Source organism: Aquila chrysaetos, chromosome 9 (assembly GCF_900496995.4).
Source record: "Aquila chrysaetos chrysaetos chromosome 9, bAquChr1.4, whole genome shotgun sequence".
NCBI lineage: Eukaryota > Metazoa > Chordata > Aves > Accipitriformes > Accipitridae > Aquila > Aquila chrysaetos.
Window position 1 is genome coordinate 19,903,310 of NC_044012.1, and position 25,569 is coordinate 19,928,878.

At 39.0% G+C, this 25,569-nt stretch overlaps 1 protein-coding gene across 1 annotated transcript in view; it reads left to right on the plus strand.

The window, feature by feature from the left end:
- The window catches only part of SLC6A2 (solute carrier family 6 member 2), a 79,188-nt gene that overhangs the window by 8,925 nt on the left and 44,694 nt on the right, over positions 1–25,569 (plus strand). Inside the window, 2 exon segments of the mRNA XM_030026573.2 lie at positions 13,636–13,767; positions 17,544–17,781. Coding sequence (XP_029882433.2) covers positions 13,636–13,767; positions 17,544–17,781 — 370 coding nt within the window.

A 25,569-nucleotide genomic window follows, 5' to 3' on the forward strand; every position in this document is an offset into this window, starting at 1 on the left:
CTGTACAGATTCAACATACTTAATTTTAGCCATACAGATTTTGAAACCTTTAATCCATAAAGAAGAGGTAAGGAGGTAGGGGGAATGGAAGGGTAACAGTTAAGTTCCTTGCCTTGTGACATATTATTCTTTACCAAGACCACAGGAAAGAACCTCTAAACTACTTATCAAAGCTACCCTTTGTTTTACTTTCACTCTTCCTTCTCCTTTCACCTATTCTCTATTTAACAAGTTTTGCAATCCCTCTCCTGAAGCATGACAAAGGTGACAGAACAGTACACCACTTTGAGAACTAGGGTCTACCACTCAGAAACAGAAACTGTCAGCAGGGAGGTCTGGCTACGTAAGCCACATACTTCTTTATACTCATATTCATCCAAAGCACACTACCAACCTTCCAGTGCACGGAATTCCGTGATAACATATTACTAAACAAAATTTGGACAGGATTGGGCTGGCAGTTGTCTTTTGCCAGTCCATAAATGTTTTTTATAACTAGTGTTCTGATTGCTGGTATGCAGTAAGACAAGCTGCCCTTATTATACAATAAGCCTTTTTATAGAAGATGGTAATTTTTCCAGTGCTCCTACTCTTCAAGGCTTTATGAGCACAACCACTCACTTCCAAAAGCACAAGTGATTGCAGAAGCTGTGCTCTTAATGTAAAGTAGGTATTAACTGGTTGCTATTGTTTGGCTATTACTATTGTTTAAGAATATGTGCTAATTTAAGTGTCCAATATAGGATCCAGCACTCCCAGACCGGTGGTGTTAGACTACACAAATATAAAGCCTTTCTTGGACTGCTTTGTTATAAACTGCTTCCCTAGAACAAACCCAGCATCGGAAGAGCAGTACCGGTCTGATCCCACCCCTGTACACAGGAGTTGTGATTTCAACAGCAGAAGAATATTACTCCTTCACAGTCTTTATTTCAGAGCTGGAGAAAAATATTGGCATGATTTTCAAGCACTGCAATTAGTGACAGAGTGAGTAAAAAGCCATGTCTTGCTATAGTACTCTTGTTAGTTTGAGAAACAGCTTTTGTGGCATTGATGTACAGGAAGGATTGTGGCCGGGTAATTGCATAGCATTCATCTTTACTGAAGTATGCAGAACTGTGGGAAGCCGCTGATTTTCTGGCCTATCGGCAGCATGGAAGAATACACCCTAACTGATTGCCTCACTGACCATACAAACAAGCTGTTACCATGGGCCTAGCATATGTACTGAAAAAAACAGCCGAGTATTACGTACCTTACTTTTTGCTAGCTATTTATAATTTATTCTGCACCTTCTGAACTATGTGTACTGAATAGCACTCTTCACCTATTTAACTTTTATTTTTCTTTCTCTTTTTCTGTTCTGTAATCACATACCTCTTCCAATGTCTATCCCGAAGCATGCCAAAGGTGACAACATATTACTTGCCCTTAAGATCCGTATCTCAAGGAAAAGCATGATACTGATTCCAGTCAAATTCCAGTTTAATATTAAAAGGCGGAGAGGCTGGACTTTTTCTGACACACCACTCTGTAGAGTAGAATAACGGAAAACTCTTTTCAGACCACAAGGTGGAGCAGTAGATCCTTATAGATCTTAGTAGATCCTAACCTGATAATTAATGTAACGGCAACCTACTGCATTTATAGAAAAAAAGAATTACTGGAGGACCTAACAGGGTGGCTCATGACTTTCAAATACAGAGCTGCCCAGTAATATCAATGATTGCTCCCAAGCAGACCCTTCTTGCATTTCCTGATTCATTTCATTTATTAGGACATTATAGGAGTGCCAGCTTTTATTGATGCCTAATTCACATTAAGGAGCTCACTTGTCAGCATGGCCACAATGACAGCAAGGAGACAATCCATTGATAACAAGATATTACCCCCTGAAAAGGCCATTTTTTAAATGAGTCCAACATTAAAATAGAGATAAAGCATCTTCCCCTGAAGGAATAGTACAGGAGGAAATAATTTCTCAAATACTAAGTTTAGGAGGTTGTTCTCTGCAGTCCCCTCAAAAGATTTACCTTTGGAAAACAAACAAGCTTCACACAGAATTTCACTACCATTATACAATAGAGTGCCATGCTTTTTTTTGCCTTTTTTTTTTTTTCTTCTTCAATGTTAATGTAACCTGCCTTCCAGCAGGTCTCGGCACCTTGCCTTCTTGGCAGAAGCATCATTATTTCACAACACCAGTAACAGAAAGCAAAGAGTTTCAGTGCGCAAGAGCAATTAAGTATATTGGACTAACTACAATATTAGAAAGTTCAAGGCCAAGTGTTATCAAAACGTCAAGTCCACAGCTTCGAAGCTATTCAAAAGTGTCTTTGCTACATGACTCTTAGCATGCAGGACTGTATCTGTCTACTGATGTCTGATAAGACTGATGCTAAAAGAAAGCTCAAAAGCTCATGCCCCCACCTGAGGGGTGATTATAACTGTACGTAGGCATCCTATTTATTAGATTTATCACAAAACTAAGGAATAGCTTGTGCTGTGCAGTGCTTTTGTCTCCTCTCTAAAGAGGAATTGTCAAGGAAGTTGTGTCAATGAGATCATGAGGCAGGTGTTGGTGAGACCAGAGACACTCCAGGATTTTGTTTTGGGGAAGAGTTTGATCATTTGCTCCTTTTCTGCAGTTTGTTTCTCATTTATGTGTGGCTCTACAGCCTTAGTTAAAATCAATAGATTCATAAACCACAAGGGAGAAATCCTGACCCAGCTGAAGTCAATGGGTGGTTTTTTTCCATTGACGTCACCAGAGCCAGGATTTCAACCCAAATAACAGACGTCTCTCTCTTAAGGACTCCTAAGTAGACAGAATTTCCAGACTACGTGAGAAGAAAAACAGAGTAAAGTAATAAAAAAACTATTCAGACTAAACTGATATAGAAGACTTCCACTGACTAATAACTGATCTTCACTCAATGCAATAGCTCAGTACTTTACCCAATAAGCAAGATGTCAGGACTTACATAGATGATGGTCATTATTACACAAAATGAATTTACTCTGTAAGAGTTAGATTATGACCTCAGCGTTCTCCTACGTAGGGTTCGAGCAATTAAAAAAAGGACTATTTTAAGAAGTGCTTTTTACTCTCACAGTTTCATAGAGACAAATGATTAGGCAAGAATGTCTTTCTAGCTCTCAAGGCTAAAGAGAAAAGCTGGGAAAATACAAAGCAAGTACAAGACTAAAAGCCAGCAGACAAATAAAAGGATTGGACTAGAAGATCTCACATTTTAAGACATTTCAAATTATTCTGGAGCCTAACCCATGGGTTTTGAACTTTTCAAATTGGCAGTTGTAGCAATATAGCTGGGATCGGTTAGTCTCTCTCCCTTGCCTCTTCCCTAAAAGAAAGTGACAGAAAACAGTTACCAGGCTATTCCTAAATTGCAGGTTAATCCTTTATTGATGCATACGGAGGCTGATGACAAAATCACTGTCTCTAACCCTAAATTAAGAGATTTAGAGATCTTCAAGATCACCTACATCTTTCCTTCTAAATACTATTTTACAGTCATGGGGTATTATGTGTTTAAAAGCTGTTTAGAAATATGAAGAAGTTGAAAACACCAAGCTCAGCCACATCTTAAGGTCTGAATAATCAGTGAACAAAATTGCCCCACAATCTGCCCTAGCAAAAGTTTGCACTGTGATGAAGCAAGAAGGATTTTTCTTCAAACTGTTAATAGCCTCTGCTTCGTCTTGGCAGTGAGCTATGGTGGGCCCTGAGGTCATTTTCACATTCTTCTATGGCATTTCAAGCTAGGAGGCCCTGTGCAGAATGGCAGTGATAAAGTATGTACTGGACAGCTTGGACTGAGGGGAAAATTTACTTCATTGCTTGAAGCCTATTAGGAAAATGGTCCCCTAAATAAGAACAAACATAAAGCTCAGGCTTCAAACTTAAATAAAAACTTTTGTCTGATTAATTCCCACGGAAGAGGGAGAGTAGTCAGACAGAAAATGAAGGAAGGGTGTTGCTAGCCAGTACAGCTAGATTGATGCAGCACTGTTCTGGTTTCATACTGGTCTAGGTGAGATTCAGTTTACCCTTTGGAGCAAAGCAACGTTCAAGAGTAGTAGTTTTTATAGTCCTCCTATTGCAGGGATACTACTGAAGTTTTGCTTTGTGCCCACAATGCCCAAATTCTCAGACACTCCACCTTATGGCTTTGCATTGCATACAGAATATTACCAGCACTACCCTAGGCCAAATACAGATTTTTTCCAAATGGAAAAGTTTTCTGTGAAGAATGCTGTGACAGTTTTTGTAAAATTCTTGTGTTCAGTGCTAATAGAAAGGTACCATACAAAGTAAAGAAGCCACAGCCATTTGGAAACTACCTTCGCCCAGACCTTCCAGAATTTTAGCACAATCCAACAGCAACTATAATCTTTGATAAGAGTACAGGGTTTTGCATCGTTCCCCATCCCACTGGTGGGGGGGTGAGGGGGAAGAGAGTGAGCGGCTGCGTGGTGCTTAGTTACTGGCTGGGGTTAAACCACGACATCTAGGCAATTATGCAGTAGTAGCCATCGCTGTAATGGTAAATTTGCCAAAATTGTTGCTAACAGCATCACACGCAGCCATTAAAGTTGACAAATAAATTAAATTGATGCAACATTAGTCTTATATAAGAAAATATTATTTATGGCTAGATAGCATACTATCCATTTCAAAACATGTGTGAAATCTGTACTTTGCAGTTTATATAGTATGTCTAAGAAAGAATACTTCCCAGTAGTGTTGACAGAAAACATAGGTGGGTTTTGATAAAACATGGAGAATGGCTTTACTGTGTATGTAACTGTTTGCCTTCTACTTTGAAGCCCTGTATAAACATGCATTATATGTAGTTTACAGTATAGTTATTTTGCTTCCTTTAGTGACATCAGAAAGAACATTCATCCTGAAGGCTTCATTTATAATGACTGAGAGTACAGGTTAGATTTACTAGAATTCTTACAGATAGGAACATATAACTGTCTTGTACTTCTGTGATAAAACATAACCCTTTATTGATAGTAAGAATTTAGAGGATTCTGTTGTGCAAGAGTTTGTAAAGATTAAGATAGTACAGAAAGTATTATACTATTACCAATATATCTCTAATTAAGTCTGGAAGGAAAAGGCATGTTTTGCTTTGGTCATTGAGTCCAAAAATTGGAGCTACAACTTAAAATTGGATTAATCACTTAATGGCAAGGCAAGTTTTAAGTGTACCTCAGAGTGTTTATACTTGATTTTCTCTAGCCCATTTTCAAGGCATTTACCTCCTATTGGTTTGTACATTAATTCTCTTGGAAGCTGCCTGGCACTTGTCTAGAGCTGATTTAAGATGTCTTAAGCACTTTGTTTTACCCTGGCACAGTTATGAATCTCATGCTGCCTAAAACGGGTACTGCGTCCTCTCCAGAGGGTGCTTAACTTTGGGGCTGTTTTTTATTTTGACAACCTGCAAAAGAAAAGCAGTCTTTAAGAGAAACACCCTCCATCTGAGGTCGTGTTGTGAACCAGAATTTGCACTGTTACATGTACAGAACAAACACGCCTTGTCTCACTGTGTACATTAGCTACTACTGTGGCTTTAATTAGCTCTGCCAGGGCAGTTGTATCACCTCGTATTAGGCACCCAACGCAGGTGGCATAACTAGGCAAAGTCTCCCCATGTACACCCTGTACAATGTACAGAGGACAGCGAGCAGCTCCCGCAAGAGCAATCCTGAGAATGTTAGAAAGTAGAAAGACCAAAGCAAGGACTAACACTGCCTAAATGAGGAGCTGAAATCCAGAGCATTCATCCCAGGCTCTTTACTAGTAAGGTGGAGGAACATCTCAGAGATATAAACTTGACATTCCGGAAACATCAAATGCACAGCTAAGAAAGTGGGTACCATGATTTAATGTGGGTACAAAAAGTGCCCACATAACCCTTCAACCTGCCAATATATGAACCTGCTAGACCAAGAAATACCTGTAAGGTGGGAATTTTAGACAGAAAAGCAGAAATAACTATTACACTGTAATTGATTAGTTTAGTTTACTTAGTCTCTTCAGATTATAAAAAGAAGGCTGAAACACTTGATTGCAGTGCTTATGCATCTTCACAGGAGGGAAATAGAAAATATTGCAAAGTATTTTAATTTATCAGGGGAAGCACTGCCACAACCAAATGTCAGATATATTCAAATTAGAAATAATGATTATTTTTTTAATAATTTTTTTAACACCAAAGTTATTAACCTATGAAGTAAACTACCAAAAAAGGCAAAGGATCTGGCTGGTATCTTCAAATCAGGATTGTATGTTTTTCTGTCTGAAACTCTGGTTTATGTTAGACATGAAGTTCGATCAGAATATCTAACAATCCATTCTGGCATCAAAATCAGATGGATCCATGAATTTTGAAAACATTAATTTTAGTTTACAGCTGGCTGAGACAAAACAAACAGAAATGAACATACAAGTTCTCTGAGAAGGGAGAGAAAACTATGACTGACAGTCTGTATCTGAACAGAAGTAAAACTGTAGTTGCCAAAATCTCCCTGGCACCAAGCAAGGACTTCCCTACACTTAAGAGACAGCTAAAGCTGATGAAGTAGTACTTCCTTTCATGTACATGACTATAGTCTGTACATCACAGAAAATAGTTTTTCAGCACACAAATTTCAAGTAAAACATCACATGAGGTATGGATTTTCTAGTGCTGGAATCCAGCAAAACCTGCTTATCTTGATCTACAAGCTCACAGCAAATAGCTTCTGATGTCTTCATTCAAAAATATTTTTAGTCATGGATGTTCTGCCACCAATAAATCAGGGTACATTTTGACAGTACATTTGACTTGATTTTGTACATCTCAAGTACAGCCTACACCTTACATGGGTGGTTTTGTTGATATATAATTGCAGGTGAATATATCCTTGTGTCACCCCTAATAATTGCAAGGTTGGGGAAAAAACACAAATAGAACACTCTTATTAATAAAATGATAGAATAGTATTTTTTCCTCTTAATTTAGCATCTCTTAAGCTTCCAGTCATGTCTATTGTGAAGCAGCAGTGTTCTCCAGCTAGGCACCTGCATGCTGACCCAGCTGTCCAGTACTGCGCACTTTCCCTGACCAGCACCTTCTGAAGAGCTTGTGAACTAGAAAGTTTGCCATTTTGTTCCCAAGTGTTAGCTGTTCCAGGAAAGGATACCACCACTCCTACAAACCCTGTCCTATTGAATGTTAGTAATAGGGATTTCATAAATCACATAACAAAACAGTGTACAAGCTGGCTCCACATTCCAGCTCACTTTCTCATTTCTTGTTTAAACCAGCCAGGTAGTTAAAAAAGAAAAAGGCACAAAATCAACAAGATAGATTTGGGCAGGAATGTTAGTAGCAAGACCTTCACATTGATACAAACTCCAGGTTATTTACTTACCAGTCTACTGTCAAAACTCACCTTGATGCTAATTCATTTATTTCAAAACAAAGGAGCTAGGTTCAATAGTACCTCTGCTTTAAGGAGGCATGATGTAAAAACAAAAGCTATCACTGCAACCTTGTAAAGCAGATTTTTGGATTTTCTATGGTCACACTCATGGCAGAAGATGGAAATGGCTTAAGTTCCTAAGCTAGCAGCAGTGAGAGTGTTGTGAAGGTCAGCAGCAGGAAAGCTCCAGAGCTCCCACTGCCATGCTGGCCATCTTGGACCAACCTGATTTATATTCTCTCAAACCCACCATGTCTCTTTATTTATTCTTTAATTTCCTATGAAACAACATAGGCCTGTTCTGCTCCTGTATGTTCCTGCGATCATCTTTAAACTACACACTGTTGTAAATGTGATCATTTCATTAATTTATGTAAATAGGACTTTAGCCAATGACTTGGGTGTTATTTATGAATGAATCATGCTGCTCTGAGTGACTGGGTATATTTAACTCTCATTAATTTGTTCAAAATAGCTACTAATGGGTTTCTTTAGCTCATTACTCTTGTAACAAAAAGCCAAAGAGATGACTGGGTTTGTATGGATGGGCTTGGGTAACCCTTTCTGTTACAACCCAGTGACCAGCTTATAAATACACTGCACTTCAAGTCACTTCAAGTGATTTCAAGGCAGTAGCAGGTTAACAGCTCAAGACAAAAAATGCAGGCTTCAGTTGGCATCAGCCCATGAACAGCATTGAACCATTTCTGGAAACTATTTGTTTTCACTTCCTTTTGAGTGAAAGGAATGCTATTAAAATTGGAATTCTGGAAAAACTGAAGGCCCTGAGCCCAAATTGAGAGTAGAAATATAAATAGGTTCAAATCTAGCAACGGTTTGTTAGAGGGAGTAGCTAAATATAAGGGCTTCAAAAGAAACATGTCACTCACCATAGTATAGCTCTACTGGTTTTATGATTCAGAAATACTTTACATGAAAAAGGTTGCATACTTGGAAGATTTTATTGCATACTTTGAGGATTTTATATGTGCAAAGTGCTGCTGAAGTTTTTATAGTATGTCATGCAATCTGTTTTGCAGAAAAATGTTATTTTTAAGTACTATAATCTATTGCTGGCTGGGCTCAACATCATCATACAGCTGCTGTTAAAATCATCATCTTGTCTTTGACACTGAGGTTATATCATGTTCCTTTGTATCTCTGACTTCTCTTTGCTGTACCATGCAAACCCTTATTGGTTTTAATCTCAGGTCAGTAAAGGTATGCCCGTCCACCCCTTCTTCCCAGGAGTCTGCAGCAGGCTCAAGCTCGCCTCCTTCAGAGGTGCCCTTGGTGGCTGTGCAAGCCACCTGGTAGCCAGTCTTCTGAAGAGCCAGAACTAACGTTCACGTACTAATAAATGCCTGCCTTTCTGATTACCTAGTTCTTCTACCTATGGTGATCTTGTACAATCTAGATTTCAAGGCCTCTGCACCGGGGACTTCCTTTTTCATTCACAAGAGCCTGCACAGATTAACGTTTCCACCCATTTTCCTCATTGTCTGAGCAAACGTACTGCCTTCTATCGTTTCCTGATACTGTTTGAAGTACTATTTATTCTGTATGAAAAAAAAAGCAGTGCTGATCAGATACAGAGATTAGCTTGTATTTCAATTCACCCATTGGAGGATCTTTGGTTTTTAGACTCTTTTCCTGCACAAATACTGGAAACACTCCTATCTGAAAATATACGGCAATATTTGCACAAAGTTTGTTGTTTTAGCAGACATCCCCACCAGTTAACATTTTGACTAGAATAACCATGGTAACAAACGCAGAAGGCTAACAAGCACAAATAGTTCAAAGTTGTTTCAACTACCCCTGGCCTGGCCTGCTTCTTGTATGTGCATCAACAAATCCTTTCAGGATAACAGCAGCTGTTTAAATGATCTTTTTTCAGTCATTATTAAATTAATGCCTCTTTATGGTGTTTAAAAGTGAGACGAGACCTCCTTGTAGGATTGAGAGGAGTATTTAGAGCTGTATTCCTCTTTGCTTCCCACCCCCTAGGATGCTGTCAGTGCTGAAGAACAAAGGGAGGAGACACTCTTTGTGTGGATTCTGTTCTACAAAAATTAAGACAGGCACTGAACACAGGAACGCAAAACCAGTCTTGTATTTTGTCCTTCATTAATTAAATGTAATAGTTTTAAAAAAACTTCTGTGTAAGTTTCCACTTGAAGTTTCACACAGATGGTTCTTGTAGAAGATGAGGGTTTGACCTAATCTAGTTTTGCATAAGACACAAGGCTGTCTTAACTCCATGTATATGCTGGCACCTTAAGGGGTGTATATGGATCTCATGAAATCTGTTAACAGAGAGATGTAGCAATTTGCAACAGTCCAAGGCCAACCTGTGGCTTTTGAGCCGCATGTGACTCAGTAGCAAGTCAAGTATGGCTCTTATGCCAGGGTTGTATTACGGACATTAATTACTTCAGATTTTTAGCTGTAAAGGGAAATTATGAACTGTTAGGGTTTGCTGAGACCAGTATTGTCCTGTGGGATGCAGCTGTGTGCTCAGCCCCATCCCATCACACAGTGGGGGAGTAGAATCCCCTTGACTGCTATCAGTATGTTACAGCCAATGCAGCAATCCCACAGATTGCATTCCCTCAGCTCTCGGAGGTAGGTAGATCTTGGCAAGCTAGTCTGAAGTGTTAGCCAAATTGTGTGCTCCCTAAGAGTTCAGCTGTCTGGGCTATACAAATCTGACCAGCCCCTTGGATTCATGCAATTAAAGCACAGCAGTTTCTGTGGCCAGTGGCACAGGTGGGAGTGACACAGCTGGCATCGTGTCACTCTTCCTAACACATTTTGACTTCATAGACCAGGTAGGCATTAACAGTGAGGCTGCTCCTTCAGAGAAGTCTGGTATGATGCTCAAATTCACACCAGTGGACCTAAAGCAAGAGGCCCACCAGCATGCAGGTTTGCCTCCTCCCTGGCCCACAGGATGTTCACACATGCAGGACAGTATGAAGTCTCCTTCCAAACAACACCTCTTGTTCCTAAGATCCTGTACACAAACCAGTCCTATGATGGAGCCCCTGTGCAATCACAGAGTGAGGTTGATCATATATCACACATATGCTGTTTATAAGCATTTGCATACCATTCTAGTTTGCAGCAATTTGAATGATACTTTGACCGTCATTTATTTTCCTTTGAAGTGCCCATGATCTTAGAAAGGGTTCACTGAACAACATGAAGTTTGATTCTGGATATTGGCTACGAATAGAAGAGCACATATCAAGATATTTACAAAATACCTGACTTTTTGGTATTTTTTACCTAATGAGAAGCTGCAAAACAAGAAGTTTCCAGAAGTCTCCAAAACATTAAGTCAACTTCATGTGACTAAGCACCCTTACTTTGATATTTATCTCAATTTCAAAATACTTCAATCATGTAGTTACCTGAAAGTAACCCAGCTATGAAACCCTGCCATACTGTGTAACTGCTCTTTGCTGAAAATTACACCACACTTTATTAATCCCTTGCGGGGGCAGGGCGGGGGAAGAAAAAAAAGAAAGCAACCTCCTTTAACTAAAGCCTGGAATGACTCGCAGCCAAATAGATGACGCTTAAGCAAGTATGCCTAAGTACAGTACACTTCACAGTTCATCATGGTTATTAGTCATACTTAAAAAACACGTATTTTAAACTAGCATTTAATATATATGTCCACTACACATCTCCAGGATTAATTTCCTCAAACACAAATTTCCCTATTCAGTTTGCGGCATAATGTTTTCCACAGTCTCTTGACATTAAAGTTAATCAAACAGCACTCTGTGCAAACTCCATACCTCCCAAATACAAGCTAGGTTTGTGAGTCAGCTCCACACACTGTAATACTATTGAAGCAAGACAAGTATGGCACTTCAAAGGCCATCACTTAGAATAGATCTGACAGTAAAACCACCTAAAATAATTTTTCTAGATACTAGATATAGTGAAAGCAGTACGTAGTATCCCAGATTGATTTAGCTCAGTATGTTTCAACATTGAACAGAGTTTAGAACTGCAGGGTATCAAGTATTTGTTGAATACAAATATTTTTTTCTCTACAATATTCAAACATATGACAGTTCAACATGACAATCAGAGAAAGTAGGTTATGAACAACACTGAAATATTATTAAAACATGTATCACTGGTACTGTAGTAGCTTAACGTGAATGCAGGTTGCATTTGCACTACACTCAATATAAACATCATCAGTACAAAGATTCTTGCCCCCAAAGTGATACAACCAATGTATTTCCACTTTTAGGATACATTCTCAAAGCTTTAAGCTGTTCTTTATTTCTGTTGATATACCTTGTCTCTGTTTCATTGCAAGATTTCAACTTTCAAATGCCTAAACTTATGACTGAATGCTGAATACATTGTCCTTATCATTATGTTACAGCATGTTACTTTTAGAAGTAGATTTGTGGTATGACTAAGAGAACAGTTTGTTTTTCCATTCTTATTCTCCAGTATATATACAAAATTCTCTCTCTGAACAGTCATGCTAGGCAGCTTACACTAGTAATATCTATGAAAAGCAAACATGAAAGGTAAAGGAGCAACAACTATTCAAGACCTTTAAAGGTACGACAGTAGTTCAGAAGTACTTTTTAAATATGCAATTCATTCTGCTTACTGGCATGTTTTAGATAGCTACAATCATGCTTTTAGCTTTTATACTTTTATAGACTACACATACCTTCTGTAAGTTTATATATTTAGAAACAATGCAAACTTACTTCCTTTTGCAAGGGAAGTTTTCAAATTACTAAACCAGTACAGTAGATTTTAAAGGTATGCAGAAGTTCGTACTATTTGCTATTGGGAGAAGTAGACAGCTGCTGCTGTTTTTCTTTTTTCTTTTGTTGAACAATTTTAGCATGATTTTCACAATCTATTTTCTTTTTCATACCTAACTCCTAAGGACAGCAGTCAGTTATTCAGGATATGTAGTTACTCTGTCAGCTCCTTATTTATCAAAACAATCTAATAATTTTTTTATACAGACAAATTTTACATGAATTGAATTGTCCTGGACCAAGTAATAACTGTTCTGGACCATGTAATAAAATAAAAGCTGCACTTCACAGGTACCACAAAGCAGAGGACTGACAGAGCATCCAGTTATTAAACATGACACCAACTATAATTGTTTTACAGTATCATATGTAGCCATGCACTGGGGGAGTCTTCTTTCTGTGACCTGGATCATATAAAATAGCTAAGAAATTTTCAGATAGTTTCTACATTAGATGATCCTTTTGTATTTCAGTTGGCAATACTTTTTATGATAGTAGTACTGACACATCAGGATTTTTCCACAGGTGACAGTTTCTGTGGTACGAACTCACAGGAGAATCCTCAATCAAGTAAAGTTATGTATTCCAGGAAGGTGCAAGCAGCCCTGGCACTGTCCTGCTGCAATATAAAGATGCTGTACTTGGGCCCAGCAGTGAAACCTAGTACATACTCCACGTTAATGGCAATTAGTATCGCTAGGTTGGAAACGGGTGTGTTGCCTAACACATTTCATAAGAATAAGGGAATTTATTATAGCAAAAACCAAAATATGCCATGGAAGCCCAAATTCCATATGACTGACCAGTAGTGATTCATTTTCAAGCCAGAGGTTGCTGCAGACACCTTACACAGTATGATTTAAACCGCACTTACAGGAAGTTGCACAACATTTATTTTCCTCTGTTGCTGTCCTCCATGCTCCCTTTTGAACGTACTACACTAAAAACACTTAACAAAATTTTTCATAGTCCCTTTCCTTTTTAGTTCTGCAAGTGTGTTCGGCATAATTTCTCCTTCAGTTAGGGATTAATTTTCAGGGACACATTTTTTTTCCCCTTTGAAGCCAAAAAGCAGAGGGGAAACATTAGGGGGAAATAGGAGCCACATCTACAGCTTTTTTCAGGGTTTCTGTCTCTGAGACCTTAAAAAAAATACAGGAAAGGGCCAAGAGAACATGGGTTCTTCCTTCCTGATATTTCCCTTCTACCACCCAAAGGCAGTGGCTTTGCCTTTAGCCAGTAAAAGTAAGCAATAGAGAAAGCAAAATGTAACCAAAACATAGACCATAATGTCTAATTATTCTCTTTCCAGGTGCTTTTCTTATTCCCTATATCCTCTTCTTAATCATTGCTGGAATGCCTCTGTTCTATATGGAATTAGCACTGGGACAGTATAACCGAGAAGGGGCTGCCACTGTGTGGAAAATCTGTCCAGTTTTCAAAGGTAAGTGTCCCTCTGCTCACTTGAACAGCACCGTGAGGGTGCCACACACTTGCGATCACAAAGTAAAGGTCTCTCATCTTTCCACAGACAGCATGATATTTGCTGAACTTTCCCCAACCCTTGGAGTCAGAAGTCTTTTTGTTATCACAAGTGGAGCACAAAATGGGAAAAGCCACAGGAATCATCTTCAGGGTGATTGCTGAGGAGTGCAACAGAGAGCAATGAGCAGGAGCAGTTCAGCCCTGTCCTCCCTTTCCTCTGCATATTGCAGAGTGGGAGGAACTCTCTATCTCTAGGTGGAGGAAGGGGTTGGCAACGCAAACATTTGGAAAAATCAAATCCCACCGAGGTCAGTTCAGCCCTGTCTCCCCCAGTGACTAAGATAACTACTGATTCCATTCAGTTCATTGTGTGGAGCATTCTCTGCAGAAGTCAGGTACCACAGTGGCTAGAACACTAAAATGGAGTTGTGGAAACTGTAGTTCAGCCACTAGAGTTGTAACATCACGCGAGTTATCTGTGGCTCTGTACCTCAGTTCTACTCCCTATGAAATAGGAGGAATGATTCTGATAGACTTTATAAAGAGGTTTTCAAATCTAGCAATGAAATGCACTTATTAAAACCTCAACATTATTACTATTGAGTGTTTTCCACTAGGGTTAGCTTTCCAGCGTCACTGGATAAAAGGCTGTGGATTGCTGTCTTGTGCACTGAGTTGCAATCATTCTGCAAGGAAGAAATAGCCAATAGGTGTTTGGATACTGATCAGGGTGTTTGGCATTGATCAGGGATAAAGGGATCTCCCTGGGTGAAAGAAGCCATATGCTTTCTGTACATAAACAAACATTTGTTAAGGAGCCTCAAGAATTTTCTTAAGCATTGCTTACCAGCAAAAATTGTAAGTTCCCTTATATCTATACCAGATTGTATCTAAAATCTTATATAAAAGCCTTTTCAACACAGAGCTATCTGAAATTAAACCAGTCAAGCTCAGCTGATCTTAGAAGCTTAAAATTCACATTATATTCATCCTGTGACTGACAAAAGCTGAGGAGCTTAACAATAGCAATCCAAACTCGGCAGATCCGGTGCTTGGATATAGGTTACACTGAGTAAATGTTAGTCTTCTTTCTCAAAATACAGCTTTCCCCTTCAAGGAGTCTAGTGCTGCCCAATAGGAGAACTGCAAGTTTTTTTCTTATCAGTCAAACCCAAAACTCACAGCAAAATTAGAGATATAGTAAAAAATGAATAAGCAAGCTAATAAAATATGTGCCTCAAAATTTTAAAATAAATTCATATAAGATTTACCTAGCCCTTCTATAATCCGTTCACGGGAGGCAAAATTCATCCTATCACCCGGAAACCTGGCGACCCTTGCTCAAGCGAAATTCCTGCTGGTATCAGTTAATACCTTTGGATGGCAACAAGGATTTTGAAAACCTAACTGCAAAAATTAGACCTTAAGGATCTCAAAGAGTTTGAGCCAAATACCACTGCGCTCAGAGGTACTCTGTCTGTTGACTTCAGGATTGAAAAGATGATGAGAAAGGAAAATAGAACTTATTTCATGTACAGTCTTGTTGACATTCCAGCTGTGTTTTTAAGCTGACATTTTCAAGGTGGACTAAACATACATTACTGTTGATTTTTAAGTGTTCTTATTACTAGGATATAGAATAGCATAAGTTATTTGATTCTCCAAAAGTAATAAGCATTGAGTTCAATTTGCACCTCAGCACTAGTATAAAATCAGTATTTTAAAAGCTTTGACCAAATCTTCTGGTAACACAAAACCACATTTTACTGCTAATGCTTTTGAGTTGTTTCTGGGATAACTCAAATCTCTCACTCAAATGCAAAGTACACAGTCTACACAAATTTATAACAGCTAATCTAAATGAGCAGCACTGTAGTACTAATTTTAGCTATGAATATTATTGCTATGAACTCTAAGGACTCTACTTCTAATGAGATGCTCTTATAACGCATGCAATTAAAAACACACCCTGTAACCTTTGCAGCACAGTCTGTTTTCATCTCTGCATTTTCCAGGGTCTGTTTTAGACTGTGGGTGGTGCAGCATTAGTTTTAAGAAAAGCTAGACCTAGAAACAGGAGAGCAAATTTATTCCTGAACATTCTTATGATTTCAGAGGAGTGACATTTAAGATACATTTGATCCAGTATTTTTTATTCTTGATATTAAGTATCTATCATTGTCCTGAATTTGAGGAATTTCAGAAAAACTTTTTTAAAACAGAAATCATCCAATTTCAGTGCAACATATATTATTCGTACTTAGTATTTTAACATTCACATTAATATTTAAGAATTATCCCCTTGGGTGACTTCCCCCTCCGCTCCATTCTATTGATCATAATGTATCACTAGAGTTTGAGTGTTAATATACTGGATTCATTTAAGCACCAAGGATCTGAAGATACAGTTTCATATTTACTTTCACAACCTTTTCCCCAATGTTAAGGGTGAGCAAACTGGTCTATGTAATAAAAGCCTCCGGAAGAGCGAAGACTAACTTTGGTATATGCAGCAGTCTTTGAACTGCCAACTCCTTCAGGGTCAACATCTGTTCCTTATGCAAATTTTAAACCAAGGATTAATACTCAAAGCGTGTGCTACTTCCTTGCTTTATCAAGAAATATGAAAGCCTAACAATCTCCAACTGCTAGGATCTCCAAAAAACTAAACTGAAGAAAATTAGAAGTAAAGGTTTACACTTAGGTGCTGTGACAGTACAGTGATGATAGTCCTAAAACAGCTGTAGTCTCTACCTGTTATATCTAATAAATACAACTTTGGGGTAGGACTCGGAGAACAATGCTGCACACAGAGTAAAGGAAGAATGATATAAGCCAATGTAAAGCAAGCTTCCAGAACAATTCTGCCAACAAACTTTTGTTCTGCTCTGACAATAGTACCAAAGCTTCCTCCCAAACCACTGGAAAATGTCCATTTTCATGAGGACAACATGCATTCTCTGGGGCTTTCTTGCTAAAGGGACCCTCCAAGCACACTTCACAGTATGCAAAAATATAAAACAAATGTTCAAAGTCAAAAGAGAATGCTTACAGTGGGGATTCTGTAATCCTGGGGAGATAATTAAATGGTTTGAAGGTCTACACACAGTTTAGCCCGAAGCTTGATATTTACCAAGATTTACTGGCATGCCCAAGAACCACTTGGAGCCCCTCAGTGGAACAGCACAGACTGTTTCATGCATGTTTTGGACCTAATTACACGCTGACAGAAGCCAATCTGGAGATTAACAATGGGAAAGAAACAGGACAGGGATCACTGTCTGTTCCAAACTAGCTCAGGGTGGGAACGTGAGACATAGGGAAACTTCACTTAAGTCTCGAGCTTTACTTTTCCAAGAAAAGTTGCCAAGACTGACATTATGAAGATGAAGTGAGTTTCACTCCTAACATGGGCTTGCAATCTTCTGCATTGGAAGCAAATCAGCAATGGAGTTGTACAAGAGCAAATTTTGACATTGCACTGCTTAATTTCTTTTTTTGGCAAACAACTGGATTTGCTAAAAGCGAGTCATTTACTAAAATCATTGATGTAATTTTTTTTAAGGTCAGTGACACTGTGTCTGCATGTGTGTATGTAAACGTCAAAAGTTCCTTTTATTGGTCTAAAGATCTAAAATGAATTTGCAACCATGTATGGCTGAGTTTAACAACAGTGTTTGCATATACTCTTGCATGTAAAACACAATGTATAATCTAGTTTTCCTTTGTCTTTAGGTGTAGGCTATGCAGTGATACTCATAGCTCTTTACGTGGGTTTCTACTACAACGTTATCATAGCTTGGTCTCTGTATTATCTATTTTCATCATTCACATTCGAGCTCCCCTGGACAAACTGCGACAACAGTTGGAACAGCCCAAACTGTACAGATCCCAAACTCTTCAATGCATCAGTACTTGGCAATGGTACCAAATACTCGAAGTACAAGCTCACTCCTGCAGCTGAATTTTATGAGTAAGTGTTGACCTGACTTTGCTATTTATTAAAAATTCTATGTCTAACTGTGATTCCTCCAGAAGGTAAAACAGCTTAGCATCCAGCCTCTAGAATAAGCATCAGAAGACTAAGGCTAAAATGCAGTTATAAAGTTGATCTGTATTCCTGTGTGATTAAGACTCTTGCCTCTGTGAGCTTTGGTTTCTCCTGTATAAATGCAATACTTGCCACTGAGCAAAATGGAATCCGACAAAAGACACAAGTCTTCCCTGATGTACCACTTCCGCTTGCATCAACTTTGCCAGGGAAAGGAAACACAGAAATATTCTGACAAAGATGACTGCATGCCAAACTGAGCTGACTTTAAAGCTTTAAAATAATCATTTGTTCAACAGGCTTGGCCTGTTTCTCTACTTGCAAAATATCTCTGAGCAGACCTCTGTTTGCTCAGCTGCTTCAATAGTTCAATGAAGTGAGACCAAGCACCGAGCAGGAGGGCTGCTGCCACATTGTAGAAAGATGGGCTTTTCTAATTCCTAAGCAAAAGAGCATTCTGCAGTATGGGCCAAGACAGGCAAAGGCACACTCAAATCAAACACTTGGAATCAAAACCAAAAAGGTATATAAACTAACAACTGAACTATAAAATAAAGATATCAATCTGTGTATAAATAATTGCATTATGGACCTCCAGGGGAAAATGGGATTTGATTAGGATAAAGAAAGGAGGATGGGCATCAGGGTAATTGAATCAGCTGTTGAATTAATCTGAATAACCAATTCATATTTCTGTGTTGGGAATAGAAAGATATCAGGACACACACCTGCTGAGCAGCAAGTCCAGGCCTGTAGAAACAAAGGGACACCACTGTTACTATAAATAACCTAGTGTGTGTTACACCATGCCTGGCTACAGCAGGGATCTCGAGGTCTGTGTTCATAGCTCTGAAACATTTGTGGCTGCTATTTCTCCTCTGAAGACAGCACAGTGAAAGATCAGTAGTGCTACACAAACTGTTGGCACAGGTTTGGGTAAACTAAACTCAGTGCTTTGAAAACAATAAGGGGGGTTGAGTTCAAAGGAACTCACTACAATGGCAAATAATGACACCTAGAAAATCTACTGCCCTTACAAAGACAGTATGTGATGTGTTCGTAACTCAAATGTGAAGATAGATCATTTATAGCAAAAGGCTATACACACATGTAGTCAGTTAAAGAACCTTCACTTTGAAGTGAACTGTAAGAAGTTATACATTCAGTATCTTCAAACAAAGAACTGCATTATTACAGAACTTCCATCTGAACAGCATTTGAAAAGAGGTTTTCTTTATAATTTTCTTGTGCTTAAGCCTTTGTAAAGCAAAATGCAATCCCTATATTCTTGCTTTGCTCCTTTGTGATTTAAAGTGGTTCTACACGTTTTCTGTTATCACATCATGCTTGGGGTATGATTTTGACTTTGTAGTGGGTGAGGTTGTGGTAGAATCTATTCACAATGTTTTGATTTAGTTCCAGTGATCGGGGGAATAGCTCAATTTGTGATTCTGTCTGTACACTGAAACTTGAAACATTAGGGATCTTCCCTCACCATGTAAAAGATTCAAGGTGCAGTTCTCAGAAGGTAAGAATAAAAAGGGAATTTGACCTTTCATCATGCTTTGATCCCTAAATTTTGGGGCCATAATTAAGTCCCTAGGCCCTGTACTTATTAGCAACTAGATTATATTGCAAAAATTAGAATAACCACTCAAGTAACACAATCTGTAACATCTGCTTCCCCAGCTGTAAAAACAGGGAATCACAAGGGGCATTATGTTCACTTATCCAGTATTTGGATTAGCTCATCAAGTCCAGCTGTACAGCTCAGGTGTGGACCTAAACTTGTGCAATGTTTTAGTGTATTCAGATCCAACTTAACAAAGACAGCCCAATTCAGAAAACAGTGTTTCTTATATCAAATAATCTAACTCATTCCCATGGTCATTTTACAACAGGGAGAGCTGAATATTCTGATCATAAAGTTTCTTATTATGTGCAACAGGGTCAGGAAATAGAAGTGATGATGTAGTAGTAAATTTGTATCAGTATAGTGGGTTTACAAAATGACGCACCATTTCTGGATGGAGTATGTTAAATAATAGTTCAAGTAAGGGTCTTGACTGGCTACGTTCCCTCTGCAAACCCCCTCAAGTAAAGGCTGAATATTCCTTTAAGAATACTGGAGAACACTGGGTGTCCTCATAGCATATTGCACTACTGCTTGAACAACTGCTGAACTTGACCCAAGTGTTTGTGTAGGAATCACACCTGATTCTTCCTGGTAGATAGCCATTAGTCACTTCTTAATCAACAAATATTTGCCAGAGGAGAACTACAGTTCCTGATGGAATGGTTTGTGCCAGGTCAGTCTATTCCTTACAGCCAGAAATCCCAAATTATTGACTGGATAGCTAATTGATCCTTCCTCAGTACTACTGTGGATGAATAAGAGTTTTTAAGTAACAGCATGATGAAGACACTGGTTTCCAAATTCTGTGATCATATTTACTTTCTTAAGATGGTACTGCTATCCAGTGGTACAAGATATTAGCAATAACAGAAACAATTCCTTTGGGGGCAATAGATTTAATATGACAGATTTCAGATTTTGAGTTTTGATCAGTTATATAGAGAAACAAGAAAGTAGAGCAGCTACTTTTATACCAGAGGGACATCAAACTATGCCACTCAAAATTCAGTGGGATACCTATGGAAGCCCAGCCTCTGCACTAACACAACAAAGTATGATAATTAGCATTATTAAAACAGGAATTGAAAACAGCAATAGCACTGGTGCCCACTGTAAAAATAGGATAGAAAGGGAGAGATTTTGTCAGTGGAGGTGAAAATAAGTTCCATTACAATTTGGAGTATTTGGGGCCATGTTTTCAACCACAGTAGCTAGCATAACAAGAACTTGGTGCTCTGTGTTACTGGGATGCACTGCGGCTTATGGGAAACTTGTTAAGGATGCGAAATGTGCCCAAGCACTTAAGCCTTCAGCCTCAAGCCTACATGGGAAGTGGTACAGCTTGAACTTGGTTCTCTAGGTTGTATATTTACATCAATAACATATGCAAACTTTTGCCTTCTGGTGGGCATGCTGAACTGGAAGCAGGGAGACCAGAAACACCAAACATCTGTTTTGCAGTTGGAGAGTGACTGAAAAGAGGTACTTCCAAAACAGGCCACAAGCAGAAAGCTGGTGTGGTTACCCTTAAGAGAAACAGACACTTCTTCTTTTGGGGACATGATTCCGTCACACAAAGCTGGCCTGACCATGCATTTAGAGTAGGTTATTTCCTAAAACCATGCAGCTGCCAGAGCTGACTGTCTCTATCTCCACCAGCACAGGAATAAACTGTAGGAAGAGGTGGGAGTACTGTGATGTGATAGTTCATCTAATACTTCAAGAAAGGCACCTCTAAGTTCAACAGAAATATGCTGATTCTCACCACTTACATCGAGTGAGAGAAGGGAAAACTTGCTAAGAATCTAGGCCAAATCTTTCAGCTGTCCAGTATCTGGCAGGGAGGGAAAGCAGGGAGAAACCTCTAAACCTCAGACTTGGAAGAAATCAGTTCAAATTGCAATTTCCATGCCAAGGCAGTGACAGGCAGACTTTGACAAACATTATTTGGCTTTTATTTTCAAGCCTTAAGAGTTGGGCAATAATTCAGGTTGAAGTGGTTCTACACTTAGGCTTTCTAGAGTGTTTCATTTCACTAAGTCTGGTTTCAGTCGTTCAGGCTTAATTCAGGTCAAGGTGCCACTGACATCAATGGGACAGTTGCTTACAACAGGAGGAAATAGGACCTCTACAATACTTCATTAGAGATGGTTAAAATCAATGATAAAGTATTTGTACACTGCAAACTTAGCAAACAAGCACTCCAAAATCTGATAACAACTGGTGCCCTTCTGCTAGTAATAGTCATAAGAGAAATGCAGTTAGGAATAAAATGTAAATTCCACATTTCTTTGGAGACACACATTACTTCAGTTACTTCCCTCTTCAGCAGTTTGGAATTAAACACACAAAATGCAAAGGACCTTCTATCCTTTCAACATATATTAATATAATTCATTATAAACATTCTTTTGGAAGAACACAAATGCATCACTACAAAAAAAGTTCCCCTATCTACTCCATATCACTCCTATTTAAATACTTTATCTGAATACAGGTATACTTTATATTTGTTCTCTCCATTCTTGTGTCTGGGAAAAGTTTGTTACCATCTTGCTTTCATTTGCTGACAGTTAAGAAATACCAGTTTGGAGGAACAAAAGCACTATTCTTCTCATGAGGTACTGTGCCTGTAAAAAATCATGAGCTGTTATAGGAACGAATCCTGGCAATTTTTTAAACAAAACAGTGAAATTGTCAACAAATTTATTGAGCTACAGCTATTTTCCTCTGATAGTACTTTTTCTCAGGGCTGTAATCCATTCTTTCTGTGTAAGAAATAAAACACATTTTTACAGGAAATTTTTGTGCCAGATTCAGTAAAGATAACTCACAGAATTCACAAGTCTGCCCAGCTGTGAGTAATTGCAAAAAGCTACCTAAGAACAAGAAATAAAGACAACGTTCAGTCACGGCAGTCTACGTCTATCATATTTATGAACATAAATTTATGAGGAGCGTGTGAACCAAGACTATTCTGAAAAAACCCTCACCCTACACAGCAAAGGTTACTTTTATAGACCGATAGGCTTGTGCTTTGGGGTACAAGTCTTCACCAGAAATACCACCACAGACCAAAAGGTCCACATAGTACAGTATCGTGTCAAATGGAGTGATCAACACTATGTGCTTCAAAGGAAGATGCAGGAACCTATCCCCATAAAACAACTCTGAAGCAACCTCTCCCAAAAGAGAGAAAACACCACTTCAATTAAGCATAAGCAGTTCTGCCTATAAATGCTTATAAAAACTGAATCAGACAACAAGAACTAATGAGAGTGGATAGCCCTATATTCTGCTAATCATATCTGGTAAGAAAAGACTCTAAGCTCATGCTAAACGTGATCAGCAGTTCTCAATGATACCACTCTCCTGGACAACAAACCTCCACTGAATACATCTGAAGCTTCTTTAGGAGGTTTCTTCATGCAACGTCCATACCCTGTAAACTAATTAGAGAGTTTGTACACAATGAAAAATTAAGAACATCTCTAGACATCTAGACTTACTCATCTTTTGCATCTTAATTGTAAAGAAAGTTGTCAGGTGTTTCTGACAGGTTTGAAGTTGGGTAGCAGTCATCTGTTTACATTCATAGAAATCACACAATCAAAGACTATCAATAATTCTAGCTAGGTTCTGTACCTTCACCCCTAGAAAATCCCCAGAATGTAACCAAGCTCCTCCTCTGATTTCAGTGGGCTTAGAATTAGGTACATTATTAAATACTTTATGTGGGAAATTTATGGCAAGCAAGCTGCTTGAGATATCAATTCTATATTAACTGCACAGGCACATTTAGGAAGTTTGGGTGCATTGTTTACACATCCATAGTCTGAGACTAACATATTTGCATCCCTACACATTGTATATTTACTTTTTGAACACATTGTTTATTTACTTTTTGATTGTGTTGACTTTTTTGGACTCAATTAAGTAACTCAATCTTTCTCTTTTTCACTCAGTGCACAGAAATTTCTGGTACAAGTATTTATGTGCATAAAATAAAAAAAGCTATTCCACAAATATTTACATGTGCAGCTTTGACATTTACTTTTCACATACGTTCACATCTTCACATTTGTTGACCATTTACTTACACAAAGAGAAAAGAAATCAAATGCAAGTACAGTGGAAGTCAATCCACGTAAGTGTGTACACATGTTCTTAGGCTTTGGACAGCTTTATGGAAATGATTCCTAAACCGCAACACGCCCTTGTGTAGCAAGTCCAGAAAACTGGAATAATGACCACTTTGCCAACTTAAATTTGCGGGGGAGGGGGATATATGAGATATTGCAAATGTCAGGAGCTGCACATTATGCTGCATGCAACTGGCTTGCTTTGTGCTAACTTGTAGGAGGAATTCTAACTGCTACCTTTACGTACAGAGTCCTATGTAGTTTGGTAGTGGTACCAAGCTCTGAGCAATAATTACCACAGCTGAGGTCAGTGCTGCAGCAGATCCCCAGATTACCTTGCATTTGAAATCCTGGCAAGCAGAAGCAGAGCCTTTCTCTGTGGAACATCTCCACCTGCTTATATTGCTCAAGACAAAGCCAATAATGGTGTCACACACAACTAAACACCCATTTATTTGTATTCACCTGTTTCCTGTCAAATGTTCTCTACAACACACTACTGACATGGTACCACCACTAGTGTTTTATGTGTTGCTTCCTATAGGCAGAGTGTTTTGCTCATCCTAAACTATCACATCTAAGCATTAATCCATGAAAAGGTTACAAACTTAACCTCACTGTGTAAAGGACCCAGCATTACAACAAATGTCAAACCACAAAGTAAGCATTCATTTGTTGAAATGTCCTCAATTTGTGGTGCATGAGCCTATTCCTATGGTTGATTTTCTTCTGGCAACTTTGTGTCTTTCCATGTGGCTCTTCTGAAATCAGTAAAGCTTCATGAAAGGTCAACAGCTGCTTTGGAGAGGCTGGGTCTCTTCTTTCACCACCTTCCTGTCTAGGGCAGTGCATGGCCCATTGAGAATGCTGACTGAAGCAACATTTAACTTGCTGACTAAGGGCTGGGGCAGTTGGGAGCACATGTGCTCTAACTGCTTTGCCATGTATCCTCAAACAATAAACTTTTTTCAGGAGTTCAGTATTCATTAGAGCTGCAGAGGGCTGAAATTCAAGCGTTTCCTATCTGCAGATCTCAAAATAATGGGTTTAAAAGTAGATTTTGAAAATCTCTTTTTTCAGAGTGCTGTGCAGACCTCAGTGTGTTGAAGTGTGGCACAAATAGCAGGCGAGGTCAGAATTATTGAGTTAGTGGGAGAATTAAGCTGGGTGAAGACTTCAGTGAGTTGAGAAAAACATTCTCAGTGAATGAAGAGTTTAGTCCTAGTGGCCACATATAATTTCAGGATTATCGTGATTCAAAAAGAAATACCATTTCATTCAGTACAAATAATAATTAATTATATGCCAGCCAGGGTGCCACTGGTAAATTATCCTTCTGTAAGTGATTCCCAAAATCTAGCTTGAAGTCCATTACACAGCTCCATTCTCCAACACAAGAGGGAGCTGAAATATCTTGAGAAACAGAAAAACCCAGGCAACAAAGGTGTTGGCAAAAGACAATGCAGTATCCAACAGAGCTGGAGTGAGTACGTCCAGCTGAACCCAAGCTGCCTGGCTGCTGCAGAGCCCCTGGCACGCCTCTGAAGCGTGCCCAGTGCTCTAGGGTGGGGGAGAGGTATGTAAGTGCACATGTAGCACTGCACATCGGATGGCTCAGCACCACTCTCCTATGTTCTTGGCTGTACAAGAGCACTCTCCCGGAGCCAGGCTATCCTGCATTGCAGTGATGCCTTACTCAGAGCTCTTTACAAAGCACCCAGACGCACCCAAGCAGCTCAGACAGCAGCTGTATGTATGGCAGAGCTGGGTCTGAGCCAGGCTAACCCTGTTGCATTTCGCTGACTTCATGTGGAGAGACACTGCTATCTCTGCACTGCGCCCCTAGCCCCAGAATTACAGTGAGGAGACACTGGTGTTCAGTCTGCGTGGAGCCGGCTCAGGTCTGCAGGGTTTGTACCACAAGGTCTGCCT